The sequence below is a fragment of the Argopecten irradians genome, chromosome 4 (assembly GCF_041381155.1).
Source record: "Argopecten irradians isolate NY chromosome 4, Ai_NY, whole genome shotgun sequence".
Taxonomy (NCBI): domain Eukaryota; kingdom Metazoa; phylum Mollusca; class Bivalvia; order Pectinida; family Pectinidae; genus Argopecten; species Argopecten irradians.
Window position 1 is genome coordinate 6920285 of NC_091137.1, and position 21220 is coordinate 6941504.

Below are 21220 nucleotides of genomic sequence, written 5' to 3' on the forward strand. Positions count from 1 at the left end.
AATTGCAAAAGTGCATCTTATGAAATGGTATTATGGTAATAAATAATTGTAGAAATGTGTGTGTATCTTTTGAAATGAGATGGCTTTTAGTATTATATGGATGGAGAAAAGTGTTATTTATCATTTATTAATTGAAGGAAAGAATATTTTTGGTTCGTGCGGGAGTGAGAGGCAGTCCTATTAGTGCTGTATAGCCATGGTAGATTTGATAAGCGACATCATTGTCCTTCTGATAGTGTGTGTATTAAGAGGCAGATGGAGGTAACACAGAAATACCATGTACCCTTATTTGTACCCTGAGTCAATAGAAAAGGTCCATTTATGATCTCCACCAGTTATTGCAGATTTACAGCCAGGGTGTAGGTGGATTTTATTGTGTGATTCAGTTTATAGGACAGGGAGCTGCCTACCGTTAATATGATCAAGGACAACAAACTATTGTGTTTTATTAGTCAGACTCTAGCAGCTAGGAGGAACGCCCTGCATGCCAATCTGTGTGGAGATAGCTACTGTTCATTTAACCTATTTGAACTGGCATTGAGTCTCTTTCAATATTTGTACTGTATGCTTTTGATCATCAGTCATTTTTGTGAGTTTTCATTTTTTTTTTTTTTTTTTTAATGTCTCCCGCTATACAGTTATTGCGATTTAAAGACATGTTAGGTTTTGTCGGAAGAGGAAAATCTTAGACCTATGGTCATACATGCAAATTGGCCTTGCGTAAAATGTCTCGTCCAGAGTCAAATGAAGTCTAACCACTTGGTTTAGATATGTACAAGCAAGTATTGCTTTTGAAGATTTGTCATGAAATACACATGTATGCTGTTATAGTTGTACTTAGACAAAGCTACAAATCAATATAATAAGTACTAATTACAAAAAGAGCAACAACAAAAAAAAAACAAAAAAAAAATATATATATAAAAGTTGCTTTAAGATATTTATATCATATCAATTATTTAATTAAATATTCTGCGATATATGGATGTAGATTTAATCTATTTATTTATTTTGTTTGATTTAATGTTTGCTTTACTTCTGTAAGGATAAACACAAGTTTTATACTGTTAAATCAATAGTGAATTTATTTCAGTTGTATAATGGTGCTGACAAACTCTGTGATTGATTAATACCCTACTTTAATGGGTAAACCATCTGTAATCAGTTCAGTACAGACGCTTTTTATCAGCCGTTTACCTCAACAAGCACAAAGTCACCAACCTTTCACCATAAATGTCACCTCTGAAAATGATGTAATCTTTCTAAGGAACTCTCCTCGGGTAGGAGGTAAAAAAAATCTCCTATTTACGCTGATTGATTTACGGCATTCCTGTTAACAGAATAATTAGCTATGTCCTCAAAAGATCAATTCTTTAATCACTTTTCTGCAGTTGTAAATCTCTGTAGTAACACAGATATGGCAAGAGTAACAGAATTAAAACTGAGTATGTATCTGTCAATCAAGTCCTCTTAAAATGGGCCGTTATTTATAAATTAACCCCCCTGATAGCTTAACAGATTACCTAATGCCACGATACCAATGGTACATTTGGTATTTCAGTCCATTTTTATTTCTGTTTGATATTTTGGGTACATTTTACATTCCAGGCTTTAAGATGTCACACAGAAGATTCATTACATAAGTTAATGCTTTTCTGGCTTGTGTATTTACAGTGTCAGGTCACTCACCAATCATGCACTTACAGACAATTTGTAACTTGTAATATCTGTTAGATCATATTTGTTTTGACCCAAATATTGCAGGTAAAAACTTCAAAGGTGTCTGCCATGTTAGTACCATAATAAGGCCCCTGTCACTTTTAGATAAGTTATTAAAGAAGAGACATATGATTTACAAAAAACTATATGGAAATTCCTATAGATGATTATATTCAAAATGCCCCAATTTGAAAAACTGAATTGAAGTCTGATGTCTGGGCTGTGATGGTGTCAGAAATTCTACCACGCTGTCCTCTGCATTCTATGGCCAATACTGGAAAGCTCCATTGAGATACTAACCAAAGATGGAAGGGTTTTTGCTCCATGAACTTTGGGTTTCAAGCCCAACTAAGCTGACTTATTGTGAAATATCCGTAGCTTTTATAGGGATGTAATAAAGTCAAATATGCCAACCTATTGGCCATGTTTGTTTGAAATGGTATTAGAAATGTTTGATGTTGAGAATTATATTTTTAATGGCCAAGCCCACAAGACAGCTAGTGTTCCAGGGTGGTCTGTGTACACTAACGGATTTAGATCTAGACGGATTTGGTGAATTGTTAGCTTTCCCAGCACAATCACAATCCACATGCAACCCACCAATTTTGAGGGTCACAGCGGCATCACTGAAAGTGTGACTTGTTTTTAATTATGTGAAAGTGTTTTTACGACACAACATAATAATGTAACATTGTGTATGATAGTGAAAGGTGAGAAGCTATGACACTGTGAGGTGGGGTATTTTATACTGATAATGTTTACACTTTGACCCCATCACAAAGCATCGTTTGATTCCGTTATTGTTGTCAAGACTTTAGACAGCATTAAGAAACACGGTCTGGTTTTAAATCTCATTAGTCACACCTGAGAACTCATTAGCAGGTACACAGGTAGACTTAATTAGTACAAAGCACTGTTACTGGAAGTTAAAGCACCTGACATTCTACCAATAAATATCTACCTCTGTATCACAATGGTCAAGGTGGTAATTTTACTGAAACATTCTACCACTTTAATTGCCCTGATCCACATTAGACTTGCTGTGGCAAATTGCCTATTCTAAGGTGTCTTGACATTCTACCACTTGCCCTCTAACTTTTGGTCACAGTGGCTGATTGGTTAAGGTGTCAGATATTCTACCACTAGGGTTCAACCTTTGGGTCACAGTGGCTAAGTGTTAAGATGTCTGACATTCTACTAGTAGCCCTCTTCCTTTGGGTCACGGTGGCTGAGTGTTAAGATGTCTGACATTCTACTAGTAGCCCTCTTTCTTTGGGTCACAGTGGCTGAGTGTTAAGATGTCTGACATTCTACTAGTAGCCCTCTTCCTTTGGGTCACAGTGGCTAAATGTTAAGATGTCTGACATTATACAAATAGCCCTCTTCATTTGGGTCACAGTGGCTGAGTGTTAAGATGTCTGACATTCTATTAGTAGCCCTCTTCCTTTGGGTCACGGTGGCTGAGTGTTAAGATGTCTGACATTCTACTAATAGCCCTCTTCCTTTGGGTCACAGTGGCTGAGTGTTAATATGTCTGACATTCTACTAGTAGCCCTCTTCCTTTGGGTCACAGTGGCTGAGTGCTAAGATGTCTGACATTCTACTAGTAGCCCTCTTCCTTTGGGTCACAGTGGCTGAGTGTTAAGACGTCTGACATTCTACTAGTAGCCCTCTTCCTTTGGGTCACAGTGGCTGAGTGTTAAGATGTCTGACATTCTACTAGTAGCCCTCTTCCTTTGGGTCACAGTGGCTGAGTGTTAAGATGTCTGACATTCTACTAGTAGCCCTCTTCCTTTGGGTCACAGTGGCTGAGTGCTAAGATGTCTGACATTCTACTAGTAGCCCTCTTCCTTTGGGTCACAGTGGCTGAGTGGTTAAGATGGTTTATCATTCTACCACTGCTGAGTAATTATGGTGTCTGACATTCTACCACTAGTGTTGCAGTAGCTGAACATTTTCCTTGTCCTCCTTGGTTTTGGTGACTAAGGGGTTCAGCTGATACTCTATCCCAAGCCTCACCTCATGTGATGGGCAATGATGGCATCCAATTTGTTTAGGTCTATATTTGGAAGATTGGAGGATGCTGCATGGAAATAAGTTTTCCCCCAGTTTTCTCCACTATCAAAACTTTTTAATTGTCCTCAAATGTCTCACATAGCTGTAAAAAGGACAATTAATCCGGCCATACCTCGGTCTACTTACAGGTATATGTACACTTGATGAGTAGATTTCCACTTTTACTCTTCTTGGTTACTACTCTACACACACTTTAATCCTGTTGCCTTAGGTAAAAGCATGTTTAGGTTACATTTGTACACAAACTTTTAAAGTTTCTACAAATATGAAACTTGATCTTGAACCTTTTCAGATAGTTTGCTAAGTTGTGTTATGTGAGCTTACTATTACTAGTACAAATGTTTATATCCATGAATACTACCAACTTCAGTAGTTTAGAAGACATCATATTATACAGTAATAAGTAAGTTAGATATGTATTATTAATGATCATGAGGACCTGACAAAGTTACCTCTAACAATATGGTTCTATAACTGTGGTCACGGCTGATTTTGGTTTTCTAACTAGCACTACACCCTAATGATTGGAGTGACGGGTTACCTGAATTGTTGTTTTCTTCAGGGACTCCAGCTTACTACTAAAAGTAGACATGGCCTGCTGTGTTTGAAATGTTGTGCAGACGTAGTAAACACTTCTTACTTACTATTTACTGTTAATTACTCAGTTTCAGAAATCCTTTTAATTTGTTGATAATATTTTGGATGTTGTTGGTTCAGTACTAATTAACAATATGGTTATTTTTTTCAACAGTTGATGGATGTGTATATATATTCTTGAAGAATTTTAATTAAGGGACTTACATATCTGTCTATAGATTGTTGCTGAATTCAATACCTATGGCACTGGAGATTTTATGAATGACTTTGAATTATCAGATGGGCCAGTAATGCCAATTATTAATGAAGGCAGGAACATAATTATTACTGTAATTAATGACTATTACATCTTCTATATTGCTTCCATGTAATTTCACTTAATAGTTCTACACTTGATCATTAACCTCTAAAACATATTTGGACTCTTCTAATTCTGAAGACTGGAATAGTCCACTATGGAATTATGGGAGAGATAAGATTGAAGCCGATATTTATCAACTGTAATCCTAAATGCACATTGGGCTGAAGTACCCCATTGCATAATTTGAATGCTTTATCTTAGGCCATTTTAAACAGAATAACATATCCCATATTTATTGCCATGGTAGAGCAGATATGTTTTCTCCCTCTTGACTTTTTCACCCCTGAGTAGGATTAGATATGTTATGATAGATTACCTGGGTCAGACGACCAATCAATTGATTAATGACCACCTCCATATCATACCTATTGGACACAACTGATAATTAATCATTGCTAAATTCCTCAGATTAAACTTTGTACTAACTTTGTAACCATTATTTGTATTAAGTTTTATTTGCTGTTGTAAGGCATGGCAGGTCCACATTTGAGAGAATGGATTTTTGCTTCAAACTATTTGAAATTTTTGTCTGAATCCTAACTTCCACTATTGTTGAAGATATCCTAATGAACTTGGAGCACACTTGAGTAATGAAAAGCTGATGTGCTTTGCTTGTCAGTACACTGGCTGCTATTAGCTTCTGGTGACTTTGATCCACAAGGTCAAATAAATTCTTGATATATTGATGAAACTTGTGTGTAGTATACCTGAATTGACTATGGTCAATATTCAATACATTGTAATTCATGATCATTTTGGCTTGACCCTAAAGTCTGAAATTCAAATATGTTAAATCATTTTAAATCTTTTAAAATTGTACTTCCAAGACCATTTGATTGGTCCCTTACTTTTAGATGTTTTGGAGGGGGAAATATTTGTTAATAACACACAAAAGCAAGTCATAATTATTATTATGTAATGTGGATGAGGTCTATAATGACTGTAGTGTAGACTCCTGATAGTTTCTAAGGAAGGTGATCATTTACAGATTTAGCTGGAGTCATTAAGGAATATTAGTGTACATTGTATTACACCAGTGTAATAGGATACTGTCAATTTTACCTGGCTAGGATTCTCATTAGACAACAGAGATCCTTGATAGTTGTAGAGAATGAACACAGATATGTATCTCCATGTTACATACAGCCATGTAACAGTCACGACTGTAATCTTTTACAACTGATTAATATAAAGATTTCGTTTGGAATTAGAAACACATTATTGAAATTAAAAATGGAATATGTCAATTTAATTGAACACAGACTCTATCTTTGTACCTGGATGTAATTCTAAAGATTTCTAAATGTCTGACTATGTCACAAAGCTCATTTCCTCGTTATCAACAATAATTAGTACAAATAGATTATATACTAAAATTTCATTCCTATTCGTACGTTATATAAGATGAAAGTCAGTAATCAGTGGGGCCATAGTTACCACAACTTGTACAATGTGGCCCAACATATTACCACAAATAGTTTGTCTCTGGGATAAAAGTTCAATACCCACATGGGGCAATTTCCAGGTACTGAAAAAAAACCACTTCCAATATCTGGCATTTCCATAAATGACCCTGGACAAATAAAACACCTAAACCTATAAATATGATAGGTATGATGTCGTGCAGGTGATATAATCTTGTATTATTGCGATGGGGATTGCCATTTCTACCAAACATCTCTTACAACCTCATTATCAGGAACAGTCTGAATGACTGTGATTTTAACATTGTGTGATTTTGTATTTTATTTTATACTTTCAGAAGCTAGAAATCTGATGGAGGGCACAGCTGCAGAAACAGGTCCACGTCACACGCTGCATAATGATCATGAACCCATCGAACAGCGAACATACGAACTCCTCCTTCCACCAGATGGCGCTAGTAGCAAACAGCCAAAAGTGCGCAAAGTGGCAGCTGGTCCTCCCCTCCCCACCTACAAAGGTAGGTTGTCACAAGACAAACTAGTCCTCCCCCTCCCAATCTACAAAGGTATGTTATCACAAGACGAACAAGTCCCCCCTCCCCACCTACAAAGGTATGTTGTCACCAGACAAACTAGTCCCCCCCCCCATCTACAAACGTAGGCCGTCACAAGACAAACAAGTCCCCCCTCCCCACCTACAAAGGTATGTTGTCACCAGACAAACTAGTCCTCCCCCTCCCCATCTACAAACTAGGCCGTCACAAGACAAACTAGTCCTCCCCTCCCCACCTACAAAGGTATGTTGTCACAAGGCAAACTAGTCCTCCCCCTCCCCATCTACAAAGGTATGTTGTCACAAGACAAACAAGTCCCCCCCTCCCCACCTACAAAGGTATGTCATCACAAGACAAACAAGTCCCCCCTCCCCACCTACAAAGGTATGTTGTCACAAGACAAACAAGTCCCCCCTCCCTCTCCCTACCTACAAAGGTATGCTGTCACAAGACAAACTAGTCCCCCCTCCCCATCTACAAACGTATGCTGTCACAAGACAAACTAGTCCTCCCCCTCCCCATCTACAAACGTAGGCTGTCACAAGACAAACTAGTCCTCCTCCTCCCCATCTACAAAGGTAGGTTGTCACAAGACAAACTAGTCCCCCCCCTCCCCACCTACAAAGGTATGTTGTCACAAGACAAACAAGTCCCCCCTCCCCCTCCCTACCTACAAAGGTAGGCCGTCACAAGACAAACTAGTCCTCCCCTCCCCACCTACAAAGGTATGTTGTCAAAAGACAAAAAAGTCCTCCCCCTCCCCATCTACAAACGTAGGCTGTCACAAGACAAACTAGTCCTCCCCCTCCCCATCTACAAAGGTATGTTATCACAAGACGAACAAGTCCCCCCCCCCCCTCCCTACCTACAAAGGTATGCTGTCACAAGACAAACTAGTCCCCCCCCCCATCTACAAACGTAGGCTGTCACAAGACAAACTAGTCCTCCTCCTCCCCATCTACAAAGGTAGGTTGTCACAAGACAAACTAGTCCTCCCCCTCCCCATCTACAAAGGTATTCTGCAAGAACCTGACATTTTATGAATGAACTTCAGCTGCTAAGCAGTATGAAAACCTACAAACCATATTTTAATAGATAAACAACAACACAATATGAATATATTAATTTTAGTAATGTTGTAAGGTTATTGAAAGTAAAACTTCAATATTCTGGTGAATATAACTGCAGTTTTGTTGCGGTAAATGGATTTTGATGTGATTTTTACTCCACCCTGATCAAGTTTCCTGGATCAAACATTTCCTTGTATCAGAGTGGCAGTGTTGTATACCAGTAAGGGCGTAATCCTACCTACCCTATGTGTAGACCTTGTTTATACAGTAAGCTGTCTCCCACCCCTGGTCCCATACCACCACGACACCCCTTCCTGTTATATCTAGGAAGTTATACCCAAATATTCATATTCAAACTGTCAAAACTGATATTCCAACTGTGAGATATAGACTACTTTGACAATATGTGGGAGGTCTTTGTTGAAGAAACAATTGCATTGTCAGAGTTCTTTGTAAAAAAAATCTTTTACATTGTCACAGTTTGTCACAGGTCTTTGTATTTATTGATTTATATTATAAATCTTATCTCAGGATAGGTATCAGAAAAGGTTATCAGCTGAAAGTTTGCTTTTAAAAGTGATTTTATTTATTTCACAATAGATTAAAACAACCTTACAATAAATCCTTAACATTGTATTTTGCCCTGATGGAAGCACGTGGGGTCTTAAAGTGGGAAGAAAATGGAGTGTCCAGTGAAAGTCAACATGGTTGGTCAGGTGACCCGTACATGTCTGAGGAAATCAAACCCAGCCGCCTTCTTGGTCAATGTTCATCATTGTTGGCTGCCGAATACAAATTATTTTTTTCCCCATCAAACTTAATGCTGCTTTGTGAATATGTTTCATTGTTTCAACTGAACCTTTGTGATTTCACTTAAGACCTAACTGGTTAATTTGAAGGAATAAACTTGATATACGGAAAAATAATACCCCTATCCCTGTGATGCAAGTTTATGTGACTTTAATTCTATTGTTCTATCATTTCTGCAGGTTTCAGTGAAACTGAAGTTCGGTACAAATTTGCTGAGCCCAAGCCAGTCAAAACACATGATATTCGCAAAAAGGAAAAACGGAAGAAAACAAGCTTTAAGTTACAGGAAAAGAAACCGGAATATTTTGGTAATTATAACATTTGATTTTAGTTTATCTTCCCGACATATACTGCCATGGATTATCTACAACTAATGTACATTTCATTATGTTTATACGTACAGCTTTTGTTTACCTTGGTGATCATTATTTCTATAAAGTTTAGATTTCACAACTTCTATGTTCTTTGGAGACGATTATAAATCTACACTCACAGGGTCTTTACCCTTCTAATTTCCTTATTGAATGTTTGAATTTTCAGTATGATATTTGATGTTATGTCAATATTTGATATATTTAATACAGATGATGTGAGAGAAGACAAAGCAGCTGATAAACCAAAGAAGATGACACGAGTGATAGCTTCCAGTTCAAGGAAACCCAGCAAACAAGAGGCACAGAAAAAAGGTAAAGGAATGAGGTTGTGATGTCCCGGTGTTGTAACATTGGACCACGGGCCCTCCATAATTGGAGGCTCTACCAACTAAGGTGATTGACCTGGTTCAACACAAGTCTTCACACTAGGAGACCAACACCGCTGTTCACCATTACCACAAGTGTGTAGATACTGTTAAAACAAGAGAATATGTAGTGACCAGACAAGCATTTGAACCATCGGTCTAGATAGGCACTCAAACATCTAAACTGAGGCTATTATGCTCCATTTTCAAATCCCGTTTGAAAAGTCTTAAAGTTTAAATTCAGCTATCATAATGTTTGAAAAGTCTAAAAGTGTAAATTCAGCTATCATAATTAGATATATGGGAATAGATATGTAAAAACATTTAGTAGAAATTCTAAGGCTGTTTTTGTCAGTCTGACAATACTTGTTAGCATGTGCTTGTCAATTACAAACAGCTGCATTCAAAATAGACTCCTACGCAGCTTTATAAATTTGTCTCTCAGATTACACTTACAAATAAACTCATAACAGATTAAGTTTGACCCAGTAGTCTTATACTGGAATTAACATTCAATAAATGATAAAAGATCAGAAATTATCTTAGGCTTTCAAAAAAGGAAAACTATTGAATTGTCAGAAGTGACAGGTACCCCCGTGAAGAAAGTCTGTTAAGTGTTTGTGATGAGCTGGTGAAGAAATGGAACAGGATGCACATGTTGTTTGTCTCTGCATTCTTACCGTTGATATCCTGCTTTATGTACACATATAAATAAATTTTGGATTAAAATAGATAAGGATTATAATTTGGTACATTGTGACAATCCATTAACCGCATGTGGCTGCCAAAGGCAGGTGCCACACATTTGTACTACCAGCACTCCACCTGTGGACTGTCTATTCAGTATCTACATGATTCGTTTACCAGGTAGTTTGCTGATTTTCTCAACATACTCCAGCTTAAATGTCACCTTCATCACTGAAGTCAAACATTTTATCACATGCCTCACTTGCCAGTGCATTGTGTCCCTTGAGTTTGTGAGTTATGTCCCTTGGATTTTTAAAAATAATTGTTTGAAATTTTCCATTACTCACAGGAAGTCATGTTTCTACCAGATTCACAGTTGCTCTTATTTTGTTGTTTCTTCAGAAATTATCACAACTTCGTCATGGAGAGCGGGTCAAGAACTGGTGTTGCGAGAACTGGGACCAGTAAAAGTTCGCCGAACATCTCAGACCTCTCAGACAAGTAAGTGATGTTAATGTCAGTTCAGAGGAATGCAGTTAATCTCAAACTTCTCTTGGCTATTGTGATGCATGCTGATGTTTTATTGAATCAGAAATCCAGAATTTTGATTAACTTTAGAAGATTATATTGCTCATGATTTATCTCGAGCACTTTGCTTCATTATTGATTTTGTTCCAGCTGCAATCTGAACAGTTGAATACTCGTGTAACTGCATACAATTCTGCTGAGATAAAAAGATTGTACTCTAACAGAGGCTTGCAATTTTAATTATCTCTATATTTGAATGACCTTTCTGTTGACAAACTTTGCATCTGAGGTATATTTATAGGGGCTAATAGGAAAGTGTATTGATAGCTACTCATACATTAATACTCAATTCCAATTAAAATACACAATTACTATTTCTATGTCTATTTGCCTGCTGAAAAACGTCTATAAAAGGGTTAGTGTAATCTGCTTCATATTTCAATCTTTCCATCGATGACAAAGGCATTTAAAATATAATTGAAATAACAACTATGAGATATGGTGGATCCTAATTGCTCTTTTTATGTAGGCTCACCTATTGGTTACACTCTGTGTATTTTGTATGGAGACAGGGAGTGTGATTTTACTTATAATTACAAGTCCTTACATCAAGATAATCTCTAACGCTACTTTCATGTTTGGAATGCATGAACTGGGATTAAAAGTCTGTCTGGATATCTTCTATGTATATAAAGCTGATCGTTTACTGCCACATACCAGATTTATTATCCCTGAAGCTCCATCACACTTTCTGTGAAAGCATTAAAACTTACAGTCTCCTGGTATAGGTTTTATTTTCATTATTTTTTTTAAAATTTATTCTAAATGTCATTTTTTTGTCCATTTAGACTGTCCTTTTTTGTAATAACACTCTGAGATACATTGACTATCCAGACTATTGGACAATCTATACCTAGTTAGTGGGTATTACAGTTTCTAGGGAAAGTCACTATTGAACAAGACTTGTGGACACAAAAGGAGATCTTTTGTCCAGAAATTTAATTCTACTCTCGTTGATATAATTTTCTGCCGAACTCAGGTGCTGATTACATTAAATATGGTAATGACACAACAACTGATATAGACTGCCTGGAGGATTTTTTTTTGGTATATATCCATTCACCTACACTTTTTCTTTCGTTAGAAAAATCTCTTGAACTAAAAAGGAAATGTTCCTGAGAGAGTATTAATGGATTTCAATTGATTTTTTTTTCAACAAATGCAACTTCATGTATTGATTTTTTATTCCTTGAAGTGAACTCAAACAATTTCTTAGCTTTAAAATTAAGTGACAATTGGTTATTTTTTTATAGCTGGCTATGTGTTTACTTAGATATTCCTAAAGAATTTAAGATTTTCCATTCTGAACTTAAACTGGTAATAACAATATCTTTAAAATATTGTTTAAACAAATTCTTTAGAACTTTACTTTCAAGTGTTTAAAAATATAGAATTCTTTTTGCTGTTTTAAGGTGTAAACCCCTTCAACTTTTTTTTTATCTTTTCTTTTTATATCCACAATTAAAAAAAATATTTATTATCCCCCGCCAAATTTGTTGGGCGGGGGATATACAAATGGGTTCCGTCCGTCCGTCTGTCTGTCCGTCCGTACGAATGGTTTCCGGAGTATAACTCTAAAACCAGTAGAGATATTTCCACGAAACTTCATACACACATTGGTTTTATGGTCTAGTAGTGCCTTTTGCTATTTTTAGGTTTTCATTTTTTGCATTTTTTCCGTAACCATGGAAACATTGCTGAAAATATCATATTTTTGTACCAGGTTCGTTTCCGGAGCATAACTCTAAAACCAGAAGAGATATTTCCACGAAACTTCATAGACACATTGGTCTTATGGTCTAGTAGTGCCTTTTGCTATTTTAAGGTTTTCACTTTTTGTACTTTTTTCTGTAACTATGGAAACATTGCTGAAAATGGCAGATTTTTGTGTTAGAATCGTTTCTGGAGCACAACTCTAAAACCAGCAGAGATATTTCCATGAAACTTCATACACACATTGGTCTTATGATCTAGTAGTGCTTTTGCTATTTTTAGGTTTTCATTTTTTGCGCTTTTTCCGTAACCATGGAAACATTGCTGAAAATATCATATTTTTGTACCAGGTTCGTTTCCGCAGCATAACTGGAAAACCAGTTGAGATATATGCACGGAACTCCATAGGCACATTAGTCTTAACTTACTTCAGCTTTGATATCTCCATTGGCGGGGGATCTGAATGACTATGTCCTTGTTATATATTTGTAGTGTTTCTATCTAATATAGGAAATCAGTTTCACAATTTGTATCTAATTCAGCATTATGGAATCAAGTCCTTTTTCAAAGTATGAAGAACCAGGATACATGCTTGGAGCCATTTGACCCATTCAACTTAAATCAGTTTGAATGTTCAATATGACCTACAAAATACTTACGATCAGAGAGTGATTAAGTTACATACGTTTGTAATAAAAAAAAATCATTACTACATGTACTTAAAAAACTGAATGTTGGCAAGACAGAAAATTCACAACCATTTCTATAATGGTAAAAGACATTGTGTGATTGTGTAAATATATAGACTGTTATTCCTGTAATTGAATTCTATGTCCTTTCTTCTGAAATATTCATTACTTATAGAGAGAGAGAATTATTATAGTTTTAACTCTGTCAATATCCGCACAGAAGATTGGCGACATTTCAGCACTGTTCGTCATATCAAATTATTCTTTAACAATGTGATATTGACCTCACACACAATTACATTGTCTGCTTCTCCTCAAAGCTACCTAGAAACTATTTGAATTATTTTTAATTAGAAGTGTTATTAGAATGAATTGTAGTCTCCAAATAGCTACTGAAAAAGATAAATCAATTTTGTGTAAGCAAAAGGCATTGTTGATTTTAATGTTCCCTCAAATTATTTTTATGAAATTTTGGTGCAGGAATGATTGGATATTAGATGTATATTAAGTAAAATTTTATAACACTAATTAATATGAGCAGTCAATAGAGAGTGGGTCAAATTTCCATTTTTCATGATCTCTGTGCTGCAGGTGATCCCCCAGAGCAAGGCCATACAGCAGATATGTTGGATGACCATGATGCTAATTTTAGGATGCAAGATTTGGATGCTAACAAGGAGCATGCATCTTCGACGGCAGCAGAGCTTGAGCGAGCACGCGTCCTGTCGGAGGAGGCACGGAGAGTACTCAGTGACCTCAACTATGGTATGATTTATCATTGTTGTATAGAAGTGTGGTTCAACATAACAAAATGTTAAGAGTAATAACATAAACAACAAAACTATAATTACAGCTCAATATTGATTAACAATGTGTAAATATAAATGATAGTATTAATTACAGGACTCCTTGGGGTGGGGATAGCATGAGATGGTGTGAAAGCTTTGTCACATCCTGTACTCCTTGGGGTGGGGATAGCATGAGATGGTGTGGAAGCTTTGTCACATCCTGTACTCCTTGGGGTGGGGATAGCATGAGATGGTGTGAAAGCTTTGTCACATCCTGTACTCCTTGGGGTGGGGATAGCATGAGATAGTGTGAAAGCTTTGTCACATCCTGTACTCCTTGGGGTGGGGATAGCATGAGATGGTGTGAAAGCTTTGTCACATCCTGTACTCCTTGGGGTGGGGATAGCATGAGATGGTGTGGAAGCTTTGTCACATCCTGTACTCCTTGGGGTGGGGATAGCATGAGATGGTGTGGAAGCTTTGTCACATCCTGTACTCCTTGGGGTGTGGGATAGCATGAGATGGTGTGAAAGCTTTGTCACATCCTGTACTCCTTGGGGTGGGGATAGCATGAGATGGTGTGGAAGCTTTGTCACATCCTGTACTCCTTGGGGTGGGGATAGCATGAGATGGTGTGGAAGCTTTGTCACATCCTGTACTCCTTGGGGTGGGAGATAGAATTAGATGGTGTGAAAGCTTTGTCACATCCTGTACTCCTTGGGGTGGGGATAGCATGAGATGGTGTGGAAGCTTTGTCACATCCTGTACTCCTTGGGGTGGGGATAGCATGAGATGGCGTGGAAGCTTTGTCACATCCTGTACTCCTTGGGGGTGGGGATAGCATGAGATGGTGTGAAAGCTTTGTCACATCCTGTACTCCTTGGGGTGGGGATAGCATGAGATGGTGTGGAAGCTTTGTCACATCCTGTACTCCTTGGGGTGGGGATAGAATTAGATGGTGTGGAAGCTTTGTCACATCCTGTACTCCTTGGGGTGGGGATAGCATGAGATGGCGTGGAAGCTTTGTCACATCCTGTACTCCTTGGGGGGTGGGGATAGCATGAGATGGCGTGGAAGCTTTGTCACATCCTGTACTCCTTGGGGTGGGGATAGCATGAGATGGCGTGGAAGCTTTGTCACATCCTGTACTCCTTGGGGTGGGGATAGCATGAGATGGCGTGGAAGCTTTGTCACATCCTGTACTCCTTGGGGGTGGGAGATAGAATTAGATGGTGTGGAAGCTTTGTCACATCCTGTACTCCTTGGGGTGGGGATAGCATTAGATGGTGTGGAAGCTTTGTCACATCCTGTACTCCTTGGGGTGTGGGGATAGAATTAGATGGTGTGGAAGCTTTGTCACATCCTGTACTCCTTGGGGTGGGGATAGCATGAGATGGCGTGGAAGCTTTGTCACATCCTGTACTCCTTGGGGTGGGGATAGCATGAGATGGTGTGGAAGCTTTGTCACATCCTGTACTCCTTGGGGTGGGGATAGCATGAGATGGTGTGGAAGCTTTGTCACATCCTGTACTCCTTGGGGTGGGGATAGCATGAGATGGCGTGGAAGCTTTGTCACATCCTGTACTCCTTGGGGTGTGAGATAGAATTAGATGGTGTGAAAGCTTTGTCACATCCTGTACTCCTTGGGGGTGGGGATAGAATTAGATGGTGTGAAAGCTTTGTCACATCCTGTACTCCTTGGGGTGGGGATAGCATTAGATGGTGTGGAAGCTTTGTCACATCCTGTACTCCTTGGGGGTGGGAGATAGAATTAGATGGTGTGGAAGCTTTGTCACATCCTGTACTCCTTGGGGTGGGGATAGCATGAGATGGTGTGGAAGCTTTGTCACATCCTGTACTCCTTGGGGGTGGGGATAGCATGAGATGGCGTGGAAGCTTTGTCACATCCTGTACTCCTTGGGGTGGGGATAGATGAGATGGTGTGAAGCTTTGTCACATCCTGTACTCCTTGGGGTGGGGATAGCATGAGATGGTGTGGAAGCTTTGTCACATCCTGTACTCCTTGGGGTGGGGATAGCATGAGATGGTGTGAAAGCTTTGTCACATCCTGTACTCCTTGGGGTGGGGATAGCATGAGATGGGTGGAAGCTTTGTCACATCCTGTACTCCTTGGGGTGGGAGATAGAATTAGATGGTGTGAAAGCTTTGTCACATCCTGTACTCCTTGGGGTGGGGATAGCATGAGATGGTGTGGAAGCTTTGTCACATCCTGTACTCCTTGGGGTGGGGATAGCATGAGATGGCGTGGAAGCTTTGTCACATCCTGTACTCCTTGGGGTGGGGATAGCATGAGATGGTGTGGAAGCTTTGTCACATCCTGTACTCCTTGGGGTGTGAGATAGAATTAGATGGTGTGAAAGCTTTGTCACATCCTGTACTCCTTGGGGTGTGGGGATAGAATGAGATGGCGTGGAAGCTTTGTCACATCCTGTACTCCTTGGGGTGGGAGATAGAATTAGATGGTGTGAAAGCTTTGTCACATCCTGTACTCCTTGGGGTGAGGGATAGAATAAGATGGTGTGAAAGCTTTGTCACATCCTGTACTCTTTTGGGGTGGGGATAGAATTAGATGGTGTGGAAGCTTTGTCACATCCTGTACTCCTTGGGGTGGGGATAGAATTAGATGGTGTGAAAGCTTTGTCACATCCTGTACTCCTTGGGGTGTGAGATAGAATTAGATGGTGTGGAAGCTTTGTCACATCCTGTACTCCTTGGGGTGGGGATAGCATGAGATGGTGTGGAAGCTTTGTCACATCCTGTACTCCTTGGGGTGTGAGATAGAATTAGATGGTGTGAAAGCTTTGTCACATCCTGTACTCCTTGGGGTGTGAGATAGAATTAGATGGTGTGGAAGCTTTGTCACATCCTGTACTCCTTGGGGTGGGGATAGCATTGAGATGGTGTGGAAGCTTTGTCACATCCTGTACTCCTTGGGTGTGAGATAGAATTAGATGGTGTGGAAGCTTTGTCACATCCTGTACTCCTTGGGGTGTGGATAGAATTAGATGGTGTGAAAGCTTTGTCACATCCTGTACTCCTTGGGGTGTGAGATAGAATTAGATGGTGTGAAAGCTTTGTCACATCCTGTACTCCTTGGGGTGTGAGATAGAATTAGATGGTGTGAAAGCTTTGTCACATCCTGTACTCCTTGGGGTGGGGATAGCATGAGATGGCGTGGAAGCTTTGTCACATCCTGTACTCCTTGGGGTGGGAGATAGAATTAGATGGTGTGAAAGCTTTGTCACATCCTGTACTCCTTGGGGTGTGAGATAGAATTAGATGGTGTGAAAGCTTTGTCACATCCTGTACTCCTTGGGGTGTGAGATAGAATTAGATGGTGTGGAAGCTTTGTCACATCCTGTACTCCTTGGGGTGGGGATAGAATTAGATGGTGTGGAAGCTTTGTCACATCCTGTACTCCTTGGGGTGGGAGATAGAATTAGATGGTGTGGAAGCTTTGTCACATCCTGTACTCCTTGGGGTGGGGATAGCATGAGATGGTGTGGAAGCTTTGTCACATCCTGTACTCCTTGGGGTGGGGATAGCATGAGATGGTGTGAAAGCTTTGTCACATCCTGTACTCCTTGGGGTGGGGATAGAATTAGATGGTGTGAAAGCTTTGTCACATCCTGTACTCCTTGGGGTGTGAGATAGAATTAGATGGTGTGAAAGCTTTGTCACATCCTGTACTCCTTGGGGGTGGGGATAGCATGAGATGGTGTGAAGCTTTGTCACATCCTGTACTCCTTGGGGTGGAGATAGAATTAGATGGTGTGAAAGCTTTGTCACATCCTGTACTCCTTGGGGTGGGGATAGAATTAGATGGTGGAAAGCTTTGTCACATCCTGTACTCCTTGGGGTGTGGAGATAGAATTAGATGGTGTGAAAGCTTTGTCACATCCTGTACTCCTTGGGGTGTGAGATAGAATTAGATGGTGTGGAAGCTTTGTCACATCCTGTACTCCTTGGGGTGGGGATAGCATGAGATGGCGTGGAAGCTTTGTCACATCCTGTACTCCTTGGGGTGTGAGATAGAATTAGATGGTGTGAAAGCTTTGTCACATCCTGTACTCCTTGGGGGTGGGGATAGAATTAGATGGTGCGAAAGCTTTGTCACATCCTGTACTCCTTGGGGGTGGGAGATAGAATTAGATGGTGTGGAAGCTTTGTCACATCCTGTACTCCTTGGGGTGGGGATAGAATAAGATGGTGTGGAAGCTTTGTCACATCCTGTACTCCTTGGGGTGGGGGATAGAATTAGATGGTGTGAAAGCTTTGTCACATCCTGTACTCCTTGGGGTGGGAGATAGAATTAGATGGTGTGGAAGCTTTGTCACATCCTGTACTCCTTGGGGTGGGAGATAGAATTAGATGGTGTGAAAGCTTTGTCACATCCTGTACTCCTTGGGGTGGGAGATAGAATTAGATGGTGTGGAAGCTTTGTCACATCCTGTACTCCTTGGGGTGGGGATAGAATTAGATGGTGCGAAAGCTTTGTCACATCCTGTACTCCTTGGGGGTGGGAGATAGAATTAGATGGTGCGAAAGCTTTGTCACATCCTGTACTCCTTGGGGTGGGGGATAGAATTAGATGGTGTGAAAGCTTTGTCACATCCTGTACTCCTTGGGGTGGGGATAGCATGAGATGGTGCGAAAGCTTTGTCACATCCTGTACTCCTTGGGGTGGGAGATAGAATTAGATGGTGTGAAAGCTTTGTCACATCCTGTACTCCTTGGGGTGGGGGATAGAATTAGATGGTGTGGAAAGCTTTGTCACACTCCTGTACTCCTTGGGGTGGGGATAGAATTAGATGGTGTGGAAGCTTTGTCACATCCTGTACTCCTTGGGGTGGGGATAGCATAAGATGGCGTGGAAGCTTTGTCACATCCTGTACTCCTTGGGGTGGGGGATAGAATTAGATGGTGTGGAAGCTTTGTCACATCCTGTACTCCTTGGGGTGGGGATAGCATGAGATGGTGCGAAAGCTTTGTCACATCCTCTACTCTTTGGGGGTGGGGATAGAATTAGATGGTGTGGAAGCTTTGTCACATCCTGTACTCCTTGGGGTGGGGATAGCATGAGATGGTGTGAAAGCTTTGTCACATCCTGTACTCCTTGGGGTGGGGATAGAATTAGATGGTGTGGAAGCTTTGTCACATCCTGTACTCCTTGGGGTGGGGATAGAATTAGATGGTGTGGAAGCTTTGTCACATCCTGTACTCCTTGGGGTGGGGATAGAATTAGATGGTGCGAAAGCTTTGTCACATCCTGTACTCCTTGGGGTGGGGGATAGAATTAGATGGTGTGGAAGCTTTGTCACATCCTGTACTCCTTGGGGTGGGGATAGAATTAGATGGTGCGAAAGCTTTGTCACATCCTGTACTCCTTGGGGGTGGGGATAGAATTAGATGGTGCGAAAGCTTTGTCACATCCTGTACTCCTTGGGGTGGGGGATAGAATTAGATGGTGTGGAAGCTTTGTCACATCCTGTACTCCTTGGGGTGGGGATAGAATTAGATGGTGTGGAAGCTTTGTCACATCCTGTACTCCTTGGGGTGGGGATAGCATGAGATGGCGTGGAAGCTTTGTCACATCCTGTACTCCTTGGGGTGGGGATAGCATGAGATGGTGTGGAAGCTTTGTCACATCCTGTACTCCTTGGGGTGGGGATAGCATGAGATGGTGCGAAAGCTTTGTCACATCCTGTACTCTTTGGGGTGGGGGATAGAATTAGATGGTGTGGAAGCTTTGTCACATCCTGTTTTCATAGAGAAAATCATAGAATATTTATTTCTTGCAGATTTTTCTAGTTTGGAAGGTGATCTTTTTGGCAATAGCTCAAATGTTATCTGTTGATGTTATTTACAAATTTAATGATCGTAGTTTTCCATCATTTATCATAACTTGTCGTCTTATTTAGGCTCTGAGGAAGACGAGATGGCCGGAAAACACGGTGAAGAGACAAAACGGAGAGGTCGAAAGTCAGCTACAAAAAGGAAAGCTCCAAAATCTACAGGTGAGTGATTAGATCTGTAGTACAGCTATCAGCAGTGTAATCCTTATTTTAAAGAATAATAGTTATTGACCTATCTATTATTCAAAAGCTGGATGCTTTATCACATGGTTGACAGCTTTCCATGGGTTTGATTGTTCCAATGATCGGCCTCTGAGGGATGCCATTAGCCTACACACATTCGCTGTGGCTGCTTTATCCGAATGTTTTCTGACAGTGTAACTGGATATTGTATGCATTGATGTAGTCAGCCTATCATATAACCTACTGTCACGTCCGTGACCAGGTGATTTATGAATGACAGAATTTCAGTGTTTACCGATTAATTTGAAATGATCAATGTGTGTGTTTATCAGGATACAATCCTGCTCACATAGAAATCAGGAATAGATAATGTCATTAGTACATTGGAACAAAATGTCAGTTTTGGTCAATATTAATTTAGTATGGGAGGCATGTTTTCTCCTACACATGCTGTCATCTGTCATGACTGTCATGTGATCATTTTAGACAGTTTGTATTGTTCCTGATAGATAGTTCCTGCATATCAATATTACAGTGACAATAACTATTCCCCTATGGCTGGGTAGGCTGGCTTAGTAGTTAAGGTGTCTGACATTCTACCATTCGACTTCCACTGCTGGATGTGCTGGCTTAGTGGTTTTAAAAGGTGCTTTGAAATGGTTCAACTCTTGAGAGTTAAAAAGTATCTAACATTATCATACTGATACATCAACACTTGGTCACAAATTTGATTCGGCATTGAGGAGTTACAATGTACTGTTTGTGTGAGCCTTTGGGTTTTTTTTTCAGTTCTAAGTGTTGACAGGTTTACTGGTCCAGACACTGTAAAAGTTTGTGGAAGTTTTCATATGGCACGTCAAGCATTTTAGACATACAATGATGGGCTATACCAATGTTTTGGGTTAGATTTTCACTATTGTAGAAGATCTATACAAAAATATCAATTGTGGCAAAAACATATACTCCTATGGATTTTATTCTATGATTGATAACTATAATGATAACTAAGGTTTAGGAGATTCAGTGTTGAGATTGGCCACACTGTAGGACCAGCATTGTCTATGCACTGACAGATTGGCCACACTGTAGGACCAGCATTGTCTATGCACTGACAGATTGGCCACACTGTAGGACCAGCATTGTCTATGCACTGACAGATTGGCCACACTGTAGGACCAGCATTGTCTATGCACTGACAGATTGGCCACACTGTAGGACCAGCATTGTCTATGCACTGACAGATTGGCCACACTGTAGGACCAGCATTGTCTATGCACTGACAGATTGCCACATGTATTGCTAGCACTGACAGATTGGCCACACTGTAGGACCAGCAGCATTGTCTA

At 39.9% G+C, this 21220-nt stretch overlaps 1 protein-coding gene across 3 annotated transcripts in view; it reads left to right on the forward strand.

The window, feature by feature from the left end:
• The window catches only part of LOC138320468 (centrosome-associated protein 350-like), a 121997-nt gene that overhangs the window by 52512 nt on the left and 48265 nt on the right, over window positions 1–21220 (forward strand). For 2 of the 3 annotated variants that reach the window (XM_069263430.1, XM_069263431.1), the window contains 6 exons: window positions 6516–6695; window positions 8791–8919; window positions 9196–9297; window positions 10440–10538; window positions 13619–13792; window positions 19758–19853. In XM_069263430.1, the coding sequence (XP_069119531.1) occupies window positions 6516–6695; window positions 8791–8919; window positions 9196–9297; window positions 10440–10538; window positions 13619–13792; window positions 19758–19853 (780 nt within the window). Of the gene's footprint in view, window positions 1–6515; window positions 6696–8790; window positions 8920–9195; window positions 9298–10182; window positions 10218–10439; window positions 10539–13618; window positions 13793–19757; window positions 19854–21220 lie in introns of those variants that run through there. The other variant, XM_069263432.1, reaches the window with a different exon arrangement.